Here is a 15,069-nt window from a genome sequence, read left to right as displayed (position 1 = left end):
AGGTTACAATCTAAGTATAAACGAGCACGATAACCATAAGTTTCAAAAGAAATAATTTTTTGATAATTCACTGAATTGCTTTTGCCTTTTAATATATTAAATGTTTTAAAAAAATATATGAACAGTTGTTATCGAAAGTCTGTAATTAATTTGAACCCCTTGTTATGTTTTTATGATCAATTATTCTGATCTAAAAATATATTATTTATACTAACACTATTCCAGGTTCCAATCGCGAGTATTGACGAGTCGGAGATCACTTGATGGGGAAAAAGATGTTATATTTCTATTTAATGAATGAATAAATATCCATTATGCCTTTGTTCTTGATTGTCGTCAGTCTGTCGAGCTTTTGAGGGACGCCTCGTAAAACTTTTCCTTTATTTTGAAGAGGTCCGATCGCTACAATGACTCAAGCGAGAATATTTTTAAGCTGTACCCTCGCCTCTATTTGTACCAACCAACACTCACGGCTCTTGTAAAAATGGCTACACAGATGGTTATGCTGGTGACACCCGATAATTTTAATCATCCATAATTATTATTAATTACGTAAATAAATGGTATTATCTCCGATACGTATATTCTATGTTAAGAGCTGTTGTCTTTTTTAAATACTTAAAGTATTTATATATTTTAAATATACTAAAACTTATTTAGAGTTTAAATAATGATTTATTTTCTGTTATTCGAAGAAAGTTGAAAAAATATAATTGGAATTACCCTGGACTGTGTGTCATATAATTGTGTATATTAACTAAATAAAACCAACCTCAGCAGAAGGTCGCTTAATATGTAAAATTGTATAATTATATCAAAATATATTTATTAAACAACATGAAATACAATAAATATAAAAATCCCTGTTCTTAGACTGAAGGTTTGCAGTACAGTGTAAAAAAAGTTCTCGGGTAAAGAAATGTTTTATAAACTAAAGTCTATCTATACAGAGTTAAAGAAATAAGAACGATTTTGTGTTAAGGTTAAGGAAGGAAGGAAGGAATTTTAAGGAGACACACACAGGCACCGCTTTGTCTGTCTGTCTGAAACTATATTAAACTACTAATAATTTTATTTATATATTTCATATTTTTATTTAAAAATTATAAAGTATTTAAAAACCGAAAATAAATGTATGTCTGTACAATTATTTAAATACGTAACTTTAAAAGGCGGTACATCATATTTTATGTTTATTGGTCTTTTTATATTTAAGATGTTATGTTAAGGGTTACTTTACTCAAATTAATAATTAACGTCGTTGAGATGTCCCGCTCTCTAGAGACCTTCTGGGGAGCGTGTCAGTCGTTTACTTTTATTTTGAATGTATGTATACACCGAAAAAATATATTCTATATGTTTTGGAAACAGGTAAATAAATGAAGTGTAGGTATATAAAGTGATTGATCGCCGAACGTGTCGCACGCAGCAAATTTATTATTTAATAGTGCCGACTGTTTCAACATCAATATTGTTTCGAAATATATTTCAAAGGCAACTAGTTATATCGATGTTATATCACATGTGATATCTTTTTTACAATATTTCAGTTCGGCTTGTTCTCTACGGTGACATCAACACTTCATACTGTAACAGATTCGATTACTTGACGGTGACCATGCGACGCTGTTTTTTAATTAAAGACACTGTAAAAAAAATAAAAATAATGAAAAGTTTTATTATGTTAGACCAGAAATATCATTTATAATAGTTTCATCATCACCAGCCTGTCGCAGCCCACTGCTGAGCAAAGGCCTCTTCTCACATGGGAAAGTTTATTGCATTAATCACTACGCTTGCTCAAGGCGGATTGGCGATTTCAATCTTTTAATTTGAAATTATAAGACCAGTTTTTCTCACGATGTTTCCCTTCACCGTCTGTCGGTGGTGTCTTAATACTCTTAGAAAGTACCTATGTCCGGGAAAAAGATCACATTTTTACTTGCCAGGTTTCAAACCCGCGCCCTAACGTATAAGAGGCGGGCCTTTAACCTCCAGGCCGCCACGACTATAATAGTTTGAGTAATGAAAATATTTCAATGTAATGGTAATCTCGATGATATAAACAATATATGAGACTAATGTAGCAGTGATTAAGGTTAGTTTTATTTATGTTGTTCACTGACACACTATTATATTAAAGTTATTTGTCAATTAATAAGTAATTGTTAAAATTATGAATTGCACATTATACTTCATTGTTACTTTTTTATTGTTTATTGTTTTGTTCTCTATAGAGTTTGCATAAATAAAGTATAATATTGTTGAAATAACCGGCGTGTGGTTTTATTATTCTTAACATAGCTGACATTTATTTTAAGTATAAAATTGAAAATCAATTATTTGAAATACTTTACTATTGAAATGAGTTTGACGTTTAATGTTCACAATAAGTAAGTATCCCCGCACAGCACACATTACACTGCTTTTGTTAGGAAAGGAAACTATTCAGAAACATTGTCCGGAAAATTTCTATGTAATGTAAACAAGTTGTAAGGCGAGGGGACAACTGCTTGTTATAAGACACCCTTTCTATAATTAATCTGTTTTGTTTTTGAACGCAAACATAGTTTCATACTGAATTAATGTTATATAACACTACAGCTTGTATTGATAAGATTTATATAAACATATATCTATAATATAAAAATAAGTCGAGTTTTCCTTCCTGACGCTATAACTCCAGAACGCACAAACAGATTTCCACAGTTTTGCATTTGTTGAAAAGGTCTCGGGCTCCGTGAGGTTTATAGCCAAGAAAATTCAGGAAAATTTCAATAGAAAAGCGAGAAAATAGGGATATCATTTTTTTAATACAGCGCCATCTCTGATACATAGCATGTACTACAAACCAATATTTTAAGAAGATGGCGACGGTGCGTGACACATTGTTTGACAGCTACTTATTGTTTTCTTCTCAGTTAATTTCATGTGACAAAACGGTGTGAAATTGTGAAAAAAAAGTAAAAAAAATTAGTTATTCGTTTCTTAACATTTTAATTGGAAACCATCAAAACAATCACGTGTATTGTGTACATTTTTATTCAATTTCAACAGCAGGTATTTGTCTTTAAGGTGGTAAGTTGAACTGTGTAAATTACGTGGATCGTGCATTTGAGGTTAAATTCACCACTCTGCCCATAGTTAAAAATGCCTAGAGGACGACGTGCGAACATCGGTCGCCGCACAAGACATGCAAGTCAGCAACAAGTGTATTCACAGAACTTAAGCGAAGAAAGACAAAATATAATAAGAGAAAATGCCCGATTGAGACAACGCGTGAGCACACGAAGATCATTGGCATCATACAATCCCTTGGCATTCCAATATGATCCCACTGCGAACTACAGTGATGATGAAAATTTAAATATTGGACCAATGACGACTGTATGCCGATATTGCAATGCGTTAAAGTTCAAAAGAGAAACGGCTGGATTGTGCTGCGCAAGTGGAAAAGTCAAACTGGATCCATTACTTACACCACCACAGCCACTGAAACCATTGTTCGATGGAACTGATTCCGATTCCAGCCATTTTCTTCAACACATCCTTGAATACAATAACTGCTTTCGCATGACTTCCTTTGGAGCTAATATCATTCGAGAAGGCGGCTTCATGCCGACTTGCAAGGTAAAAGATACAACACACACGATCAAAAGTTACACCATATTCTTTAACAAATTCTTTAACAAATGATTGTTTGCAATTACAGATACAAGGACAAATATATCATTTGCATGGTTCAATGGTGCCAACACCAGATGAACCGCATCAATTTCTGCAAATATATTTCATTTCGTCGATGGTGGATCAGCTGAATGTGCGGTGTAATATTCAGGGAACACAACAGTTAAAGAGACGGATTATTGAACAGTTGCAAGCATTTTTTCACGCTAATAACGCTGTGGTTAATATGTTCAAAACAGCATTGGAACGAATGCCATCGGATACGCACAAATTTGTCATAAGAGCGGATTGTACCCCAACAGGTGAACATGTGCGAAGATTCAATGCACCCACCGTTAATGATGTTGCTGCAATTATTGTTGGCGATCCAACTAAATCGCGAGACATTGTCGTTCAGCGAAGAAGCAATATCATGCATCGTGTAAACGAGACACATCGTTTGTACGATGCGTTACAATATCCAATCATTTATTGGCAAGGGCAAGACGGATACGACATCACGTTGAAGATGGTCGATCCAATTACAAGTAAAATATTCACACACTAATTATTGCTATTATTGGTTTCCATTAACAATTCATTTAATTTTGCATTTTCAGGCGTATCAACGAATAAAAATCTAAGCGCAATGAATTACTATGCGTATCGTATGATGATTCGTACACATGAGGAGAATGTCATTCTGAAGTGCCGTCGGCTATTCCAGCAATTCGCTGTCGACATGTATGTCAAAGTCGAGACAGAACGTTTAGCGTTCATCCGATTCAATCAGGCAAAGCTACGATCTGAGGACTATATACACTTGCGTGATGCTATTCATTCAGATGGTGATGTTCAGAGTATTGGACGTCTGACGATTCTCCCATCATCTTATATCGGAAGCCCACGCCACATGCACGAATACGCTCAAGACGCTATGACGTACGTGCGAAATTATGGAACTCCCGATTTATTTATTACGTTCACTTGCAATCCGAAGTGGACGGAAATTGAACGTGAGTTGGAACCGGGCCAAAAACCGCAAGATCGCCATGACATAATCGCCAGAGTATTTCAGCAAAAACTCAAGGTCATGATGGATGTGCTTACTAAGTATCGAGTTTTTGGTGACACACGTTGTTATATGTACTCGGTGGAATGGCAGAAGCGTGGACTACCGCATGCTCATATCCTAACTTGGTTGCTGAACAAATTACATTCAAATGAAGTGAATGACATCATATCAGCTGAAATTCCTGATCCAGTCACTGATCCCCATCTACACGACATTGTGACGACACAGATGGTGCATGGACCGTGCGGTGCATTAAATCCATTATCGCCTTGCATGACTGATGGAAAGTGCACAAAACGATATCCGCGACCGTTAGTTGCTGAAACAGTTACAGGGAACGACGGATATCCAGTATATCGTCGGCGTTCAAAAGAAGATAATGGTCGAACTATCAAAGTTAAAGTTCAAAATCAAGAGATTGAGATCGGAAATGAATTCATTGTACCATATTGCCCGCTACTATCACGAATTTTTGAAACACATGTAAACGTTGAGAGTTGTCATTCGGCCAAATCAATCAAATATTTGTGCAAGTACGTCACAAAAGGCAGCGACATGGCTGTGTTTGGTATTGCGTCGGAAAATGCGAATGACGAAATCAGCAACTTCCAAATGGGCAGATACGTCAGTACTAATGAAGCACTGTGGCGATTATTTTCATTTCTAATTCATGAAAGATATCCCACAGTTGTACATTTAGCAGTGCATTTGGAAAATGGCCAAAGAGTTTACTTCACTGAAGCTAATGCAGCACAACGAGCTGAGAGACCACCATCGACAACATTGACTAGCTTCTTTGCAATGTGTGAAGCAGATCCATTCGCAGCGACGCTGATGTACGTTGAAATGCCTAAGTATTACACTTGGAATCAATCAACAAAGAAATTCCAACGTCGCAAACAAGGAACCCCAGTTCCAGATTGGCCACAGGTGTTTTCCACTGATGCACTAGGTCGCATGTATACTGTTCATCCTAGAAATGATGAATGTTTTTATTTGCGACTGCTGTTGGTAAATGTACGTGGACCAAAATCATTTGCGCATTTGAAAACTGTGAATGGCCACCAATGCCAAACATATCGAGAAGCATGTCAACTATTGGGTTTGCTAGAGAACGATTCTCATTGGGATTTAACACTTGCGGATTCAGTTGTTTCATCAAATGCGTACCAAATACGAACGCTGTTCGCAATTATCATCACCACATGTTCTCCTTCACAACCAATTCAGTTATGGAACAAATACAAAGACGACATATGTGAAGATATCTTGCATCGCTTGCGCATTCAAACGAATAATCCTGACATGCAAATAACCGATGAAATCTACAATGAAGGATTGATTCTGATTGAGGATCAATGCTTGACTATTGCAAACAAGCTACTGATTGAAGTAGGAATGATTGCACCAAATCGATCAATACACGATGCATTCAACCAAGAATTAAATCGAGAGCTGCAATACAATGTTGATACATTGCAGGAATTCGTTCAAAATAATGTGCCGTTGCTGAATGAACAGCAAAAACCAGTATACGAAACATTAATGCAAGCGGTGGACAATAATACTGGTGGTCTATTCTTCCTGGACGCATCTGGAGGAACAGGGAAAACATTTGTCATTTCATTGATTTTGGCCACTATTCGATCAACAGGTGACATAGCTTTGGCGTTAGCATCATCTGGAATTGCGGCGACTCTTCTAGATGGCGGTCGTACTGCACATTCTGCGCTTAAGTTGCCACTCAATTTAAACACAATTGAGACTCCAACATGCAATATTTCCCGATCCAGTGCAATGGGAAAATTGTTGACGCAATGCAAGCTCATTGTTTGGGATGAGTGCACAATGGCACATAAGAAATCACTTGAAGCACTCAACTTCACACTGAAGGATCTTCGGCGAAATAACAACATTTTTGGCGGCTTGATGATATTGTTGGCAGGCGATTTCAGGCAGACGTTGCCAGTAATTCCCCGTGGAACGCCTGCAGATGAATTGAATGCTTGCCTGAAGGCATCACCTTTATGGAATAACGTAAAAACATTATCGCTAACCACTAATATGAGAGTTCAACTTCAAAATGATCAAAGTGCTGCACAATTTTCAAAACAATTGTTAGCTGTTGGAAATGGAAAAGTCCCAGTTGATGCGACATCTGGATTAATTACTCTTACCAACGACTTTTGCCGATTTGTAGACTCTCAACTAGCTCTTATTGAAAATGTTTTTCCAAACATTAGTGAGAATTATCAGAATTATGCTTGGTTAAGTCAACGAGCAATTCTTGCCGCAAAGAATAATGATGTACACGCACTGAATTTCACCATTCAATCAAAAATCGATGGCGATTTGGTGACATACAAATCCGTTGATTCCATAACAAATCCCGATGATGTAGTACATTATCCAACGGAGTTTTTGAACTCTCTGGAGTTACCAGGATTTCCACCACATAACTTGCAACTCAAAGTTGGTACAGTTATTATGATATTGCGTAATTTGAATCCACCGCGACTTTGCAACGGTACTCGACTTGCGGTAAAAAGACTTATGCCGAATTTGATTGAGGCAACCATTATTAACGGAAAGTACGCAGGTGAAAATGTATGTATTCCTCGAATACCAATGATTCCGACTGATCTTCCGTTTGACTTCAAACGATTGCAATTTCCAGTTCGCCTTACGTTCGCAATGACAATTAACAAGTCGCAAGGCCAATCGCTTAGTGTTTGCGGGATAAATTTAGAAAATCATTGTTTTTCACATGGGCAGTTGTACGTTGCGTGTTCACGCGTTGGGAAACCATCCGCTTTGTTTGTGTTAACGTCAGACCAAAAAACAAAAAATGTGGTTTACCAAAGAGCACTTCAATGAAACGGTTAATTTGCGGACACGTATAACGCTTCGATTCAGTATTTACTTTGGATTCACTTTCATTTACTTAGAGAAGTTCAACTAAATAACACTTAATTTTTTTAATCGAAATGAATTCATTACTGTTGTGAAATGAAATAAAATTTTTCATTTCAAATATAAAACAAAAAAAAAATTTTTTTCTTCATCTTTTAATCACCAAACGAAACGTTACATAAAACGAAGCCATCTGGTGGCGAAACGGAGTTCGCCGGGTTTGCTAGTATTTCTATAATTTTCATCTTTGAATTATCAATTATATATTATTGAGTATGAATAATAAAGTTTTTCTATGTTCTAACTATATATGACATTGTTATATAAGGAATGTTTATATTACTGTGTGTCATAACAAGAATATTATAAGTGTGGTTACCTTTTTACTAAAAATATGTTATTATTATACATGTGCATAGCAAGTCGTTGACTAATAATGTATTATATTACAAAAAGTTCAACAAATGAAGCAGTCAAAAAGAACGGAATATCACGACTGTAATGTTGTTTCTTTTAAACAAATGTCAAACGTTCGGAATATTATCTAAATACAATAAATACATCAAAAAGCTTTACATAACATGAAACAAAACTTATCCGTCCGTTCTGTTTCAATTCTACTAAATACAAAACAATAAAGAGTCGAGGTGTGACGCTCACACGAAGTGATGACGAAACCGAAGTTACATCTATTTGATAAATGGACTATGCTTTTTATGTTTTATTTTGTAATCCATAGAAATAGTGAATTGTTTGTACTTATCTTTGTTTTATAACTGATGACACTGCCTCTGAGTCTGAAAACAATGCCGTAGCAAGAGGCTTATCGCTTTATAAAGTAGAGTCTAGTATAAAAAAGATTTTATAATTAGCTGTTATTGTTATAAATTGTATTGAGATCGATTTTCGAAACAAACAATAGGTGAATATTGAAGAACTGAATACTGACAAAGTTTTTAATAACAAATTCAACAAAACCTTACGTTAGAAGAAACAAGGTAAGCTACATTTTGTTATAATTAAAAGTTCCTTAATTAAAGATTTTAACATAAATTTCCAATCATTAACTTTGAATTAATTAATTAAGAATAATCCCCGCTGCCTGCTGTCAGTTTTATTGAAAACCAAAATATTAAGTCAGATAAAAACACAATTGAATGGGAATTATTTTGAAGCAATGAAGGCTTTTAGAACAAGTCACTACGCTCCTCGAGGAGATCTCGGAGTTTAATTAAATGGAAGAACTTAAACGACAACACATTGGAGATCAATCTGGTTGTAGCCTAAAGCTTTATTACAAATGTTGTATGTTTCTGTAAAATACAATAAAAAATACAATACGGTTTCTGCCACAAGTTATTTTTCAAATAGTTTGCAGTATAATTGTATTGTGTAATAGTTGCTACTCTTACTGATAGATTTAATAGTTAGGATGGCAATAAAAAACTGTATTCCACTAACTGTAGAGGAGAGTTTGTAACAGGTGGGGATATTTATGTTACATTAATAGAGCGGAAAGCTTAACAAAATTCAACATTCAGTTTGAAAATGCCAATTTATATTATTTCCGAACATCCCATTTTGTACTTTCTGCCTCAAGGAAATTGTAATAAGAAATAAAATACAAAGAATGAGTTAATAGGATGTTTTTCTTTGGTGATTCCCTATAGCTTTAAATGTATATCTTGTTTACTTAATGTAATAGACAACTTAAGAATTTAATTCAGATACAGTTTGTTGTTTTGTTTTTTAACTAATTATTAGTTTACTGAAGTATTTGAGAAGAATTATAAATGTCTTCAAGATCTTCTTAAGTTTTAAAGCAATTCTAAAAAAATATTAAAGTTTTTTGATTCTAGTTAAATAAATCATTAATTTCTCTCAAAAATTATAAACATGTGAAACATAAAAATGATTATATACTCGTAACACTAGAATATTATGAAGTATATTAACTCGTTATTTAATTAATATTTTTGGTAAGAACTATACATACACAACAAAACATCATAGGCGTTTCTGTATTACCTAAAAAAAAGTTGCATTTTCCTAAGTTTCACTAATGTTTAAGACCGCTTGTCCATTGATTGTGATTTAATAGCTATTCTGATCCGCGCGAGGCAATTCATTGAGTGAGGCCAAACAACGCAAGGAAACTATTAAAAAAACGCATCGAAATTGGTTGATCTGTTCGAAAATTACAATAAAATGGAGATTCACACACATATACGCGCAAGCACACACACACACACACACATACCTCTAAACTCATAACAATACTCTTTTTACACAGGGGGTACAAAATATTTTATAATTTCTTTCATGGATCGAAAAGAAAAAGTGATTAGAATTTTTACCTCAACTTCTAAAATTAATATTAGAGAAACAGTTTGTTCATACAATATTTAATTTGGTCAATTTTCAATAACAATCTTAGTTCACAGTATGTACATTAAAAAATGGAATTCTCTATGTGCTGAAGATTTTAAACATTCAACTTGCCACATGACTGGTGAAGTCAAAATTTTAATTAAAATATTGACTTCACCTGATTGGAATACAATCTACCTTTTATATAATATCAATTATATTTATTTATAACACATTTTAACAGTAAATTATAGTAAGCTATGTGTTTTTAATTCATTAAAACTATTTGTATAGATCCTGTCTACTCTTAATTTAATATGAATTATAAATTACATTCCTGTCAGCCTGTAACTATATTAAACACTGCTGCCACATTTATTACTGTTAACAATATCTTTGTCACTGAAAGTCGATTACAAGTCGAAATTTAAGAAATATAAATTTCACGATACGTAGATGACTCAAGAGTTATTATATATTTTAATTATTTACATTCTATATACTATACAGTACACATGGTATGTTCGCAAATTAATCTAGATATATGTATTCAGTGAACTCTAAAAGAAGACTTTAAGTCAAAATAAATAAAAATGTTTATTCTTTTCAAAGGAGGTATAATGAATAACATTGGCAAAGTTTATAGTAATAAATATTCCTTTTTTATTTAATAAACGCCCTATATGTTTGTTAAAGTTAGTTTGAAACAGAAAAGAAGTCGTCCAGGGAACTTACTCCTGAGCGATTACAAGAACGCTTTTGTCTCCATCAGTCGCATTAAATGCTTTAAAGAGTTAAAAAACAAAGTATTATATAGTTATTGTAATTAGAGCAAGAAAGTACGATAATTTCGAAGGCGTAACATACATTTGAAATAATGTTGACACGCCATTTAAAGTAATAATGCTTATGGTTCGAAAGCAATGTAGACATACATATTACACCGTGTAGGCGAGGAAAAATTAAAAGTTGCCGTGCAATTTAAATCATCACTTATGTGTATCGGTCACTTGTACTGGACGGATGAGTCTAGACTGGAGAAAAATGTTACAGGAATTCTGTTTTTTTATGTAATTGGTATCGCTTTTAATTTATAGTCATTTAATTATTATATGTTGTTGTATAATAACTTTTCTAGAACGTCAAGTACAACTTACATAATAGATGAAATTTCAATGGAGACTTATTAAGCTCTTTCAACTGCTGAAAGCAGAATTTAGAAATTAATAAAAATTTTTAAATTAATTACTTTCTATACATTATTTAGTTATTGAAAAATTAAAATTTTCTTAATGCTTATAATTTAAAATGCAATCTTGCACGAAAGTATATTAGCCAACCATCCTAGGTGTTCGTGCCAGACATCTTCTCAGTCATCCATACAAGGAGGGTGTGCATTAACGTACTAATAGGTTTCGGTGACATCACTACTCCAGTTATTGGATCAGCTTAAAGCATACTTATTTTCTGAAAGATCTTTGACACGACGTCTATAAAATTATAATTTTAATATTTCCAAATGCTAAGGTGAATGTTCTTATTATTGATTAAACTTTTTGAAGGTGTCTTGGTGTGGAAGATTAAACATCATAATTTAACTTTAGTGGAATTTGTATTTGGGACTTTTTTTATAAAAAGTGAAATGAGTTATTGGGAGGGAACCTCTTTTTCTCTGTCATAAAAACTTCCACCCTAGGTTTGTTTGTGAAAGGTCTCTTTTTGAATAAGCGTAATGATAACCAAATTTAAAACTGGTCATAAGACCCAGAACGACTGTGATAATTATGAAAATATTATTACAATCATATCAATAAAAGTCAGTATGCTTATTTTTTTAATATGAATACATAATTTTACACAACGTCGTGTTATGTGTAAAGGCTGTGGACTGTCAAAGAAACAATAAAAGCTTTAATGGAACATTTATTTTCAATATAAAACAGATGTTGTTTCACGATCATAACTTTAAGGGAAGCATTATATTTATGGACTCCTATTTTTTTCAATATTTAAAATGTTTTAATGTCAGTGCTTTGAAAAGTTCAACATTATTTTAAACTAAATTTTAATTATAATTTCTCTCGTGTATATTTTATACTTAAACGCCATAATGATTTTTGATACATAGTATAATGCAGCAACAGATAGCTTACTACATCAAAGTCGAATCTATTGTGTGTTAATTTGATCATATCTTGTGAAACCTATTACCAGCTTGGAATACTAAGATTCAAGTAAAACGAGCCACAAATTCAACAGTAATGGCTTTAACCATATTTCAGGAATTGATTGGAAACATTAACTTAACGGCACTAAGATCGTATAAACAATGATACTAGAAGTGACCTTATGTACAACCTACACGAGTATATTGAATGATGTTTATATTTATGAATCAAAATAATAGGAAACCTCCTTTTGTAAGTACAAGTACATACATACACGGAATATATTTTCAAATTGATAAATAAAATAAAAAAGTATAAATCCTTCTCTCTAATACCAAAAGATTCTTAAAACTTAAGCCTATAACTTTAACTAATTCTTTCTTTTATATTTACACATATTTCTTTTAATTGTTATCTATCTATATATCTATCTTTCTGAACAAGGTATGTACTGGTTGATCGACATCGGTACACATGACTCTGGCTCTAGCTTACCCCGTCGTTTCGCTATATAGCCTTTTGTTATCAATATCTTTACCCAAAATACAAGATAATAAAGAAATTAAAACAAGGATAAGATCAATAAATATTAAAACTTATAATATGAAATCATCGGCTAAGGAATGACTATGTTTTGCAAATGACTCTCCATCCAAGGACGTAAAATTCTCTTCTATACATAAAACTCATGATACAGAATCTGAATGATAAGAAATGAGTTCAATCACATGAACGAGACACACGTCAAGTATTCATAGTTATGAATTTTACAAACAATTACTTTATTAGAATTATAAATAAATTAAAAAGTAGATCCAAAGAAGGTCAAGATACGCTATCCTCTAAAAGACGTTTGTGAAATGTAATACACATCTTCAGCAACACACAACAGTAAAAATACACAGTTCCGCAAAAACCTCTTTGAATTAACGTTCATTATTACAAACATCATACCCTTTAAAAATGAATTTGTATGAATTTTCATTCAACTTCAGTTATGTAGTATAATTTTAATATTAAAGAATTACAAACAAAAGGAAGTAAAATCTCCTTGTACCCTACAACAACAGATCTCTGAACAATTTCCAACTCCGGTAAATGTAAATTAAAACACATCCTTTATTCTTTATCTAAACTGCTTCATCGTAATTGCCTCACTTAAAGTACACACAGTCGTAAAAATACTGATTCGCTTACAACAAACGTTCAAAGAAAAATATTAAGGTTAACAGTTCTCCAACTTTAATCATCTTTTATAATATATTTGTAAAGTTATTTGACTTAAGGTATATTACATAAAACAGTTTCTTAACTATGTAGTATATGATTTTAAGATTTCTATTGTTGACATAAAAATATTAGAAATATAAAATATAAGTAATAAAAATAAAATAATCTTAAAACAGGTTCAACATTAAGGAACAGGCGTGAATCCTTGTTTGTTTGTTTGATGATGTTTTATTCTATATCATTTATTCGAAGGTTAACAAAACCAGTTCAGTACATTTGTATAACATCTTCCATTTGCAACAAGTCATTGTGATAACATTTCAAGTCTTTGGGAAACAACGTACAATGTTACATTTATCAAAAGTTACCAAATCTTCTTCCAGTTTGCTTTAAAATTAATATCAGTGATTCGTTTGATGTAAGATTACAACTTCTTGGTATCGGTACTGCTGGTATTGGTAAGTTTTGTTGTAGATGCTGAAGTTTTTGTATGACTTAATTGTTGAAAATATTAATTTAGATAATGGGAAAGAAGTTAGATGTGACTTTCAAAACTGTAAATCTGAATGTTCCCCCCGTGAAGTTTACTGATTATTTTGTAGATCATTGAAGATCTTTTGTGTATTTTCATTAATTTTGTTTATTTCAAAGGCGGCAAACGAGCAGACGTCCTACCTGATACAAGAGATTCACTGTCTCCCATAGATGTCTGCAACATGAGGCATGTTGCAGACGCTTGCCGACCTTCAATGAGGAAGAGGAAGAGAAAAGGGTGGGAAATGGAAAAGGGCAAGGGAAAAGGGAGAATCAACCGCTCTCTCAGTCATCGAACGAAACGCAGCCATTTGAGACTACTTAACGTCGGAGAAGCCAGCACATGTTCGAACTATAGTTCAAACCAAAAAACATGACATATGTTTATGAGTTTCTTAATAATTATAAATATTAAAGTGTAGTAGTGTGTAGTAAGTGTGTATGAAGGATTCTTAAAAGGACTTTTCAGCACCCTTTCCTCTCCGGGGATATTGATATATACAATGTCCTGTCCCGTATGTTCCCGTATGTTTCATTGGCATGGGGTCCAGGGAGACCCTGCAACTAAAATTCAATGAGCTTAAAAACATGAGCTTCAATTCAGAACAATAGCAATACTCTTTGACAAAATGGTTATTGCACTATCAGCAACCTTCCATCCTTCCTTCCACCTTTAAGCTCATAACGCATCTTCAACACCATGTTGCAGGATCGATGGGTAACAGGAACTACCTCCCATCGGGTATACCGTCTGCTCGCAGGCCGCATTTAACATAACAAAATATTTTAGTACACTTTGTAAAACTATCTGACATTTCATTTAAGAGAAAGAAGAATGGTTATTTACAAAATTCATACTGAGTAACATAAATTAAATAACAATGTCGGAGCATTTTTAGTATTGAACTAAAATATGGTTCAGGAAACATTTAATTAAATATCCGATTTGAATGGGAGCCTCGTTGAACGAATTTATTCATGAACCGAGCTCCCTCTACCACAGCGAGACGCTTGGTCATAAAGTAGTTTAGTTACATTTGACGTTTTTATTGGTCAAATTTTCACACATTATGTGTAATGTGTAAAATACAATATAATGATTTCTGTTGCTGC

The 15,069-nt window shown here is 33.2% G+C and overlaps 1 protein-coding gene across 1 annotated transcript; it reads left to right on the top strand.

Moving 5' to 3' along the window:
- Window positions 1-3,526: 3,526 nt before the first annotated feature.
- On the top strand, window positions 3,527-14,333 carry LOC133320307 (uncharacterized). Its single transcript, XM_061528272.1, has 4 exons — window positions 3,527-3,630; window positions 3,713-4,214; window positions 4,287-7,340; window positions 14,074-14,333. The coding sequence occupies exons 1-4, from the start codon at window positions 3,574-3,576 to the stop codon at window positions 14,331-14,333; spliced, it is 3,873 nt and encodes a 1,290-aa protein (XP_061384256.1). The 5' UTR covers window positions 3,527-3,573.
- Window positions 14,334-15,069: the final 736 nt, after the last annotated feature.

Source organism: Danaus plexippus, assembly GCF_018135715.1.
Source record: "Danaus plexippus chromosome 16 unlocalized genomic scaffold, MEX_DaPlex mxdp_31, whole genome shotgun sequence".
Lineage (NCBI taxonomy): Eukaryota > Metazoa > Arthropoda > Insecta > Lepidoptera > Nymphalidae > Danaus > Danaus plexippus.
This window is presented reverse-complemented; position numbering and strand designations above follow the sequence as displayed.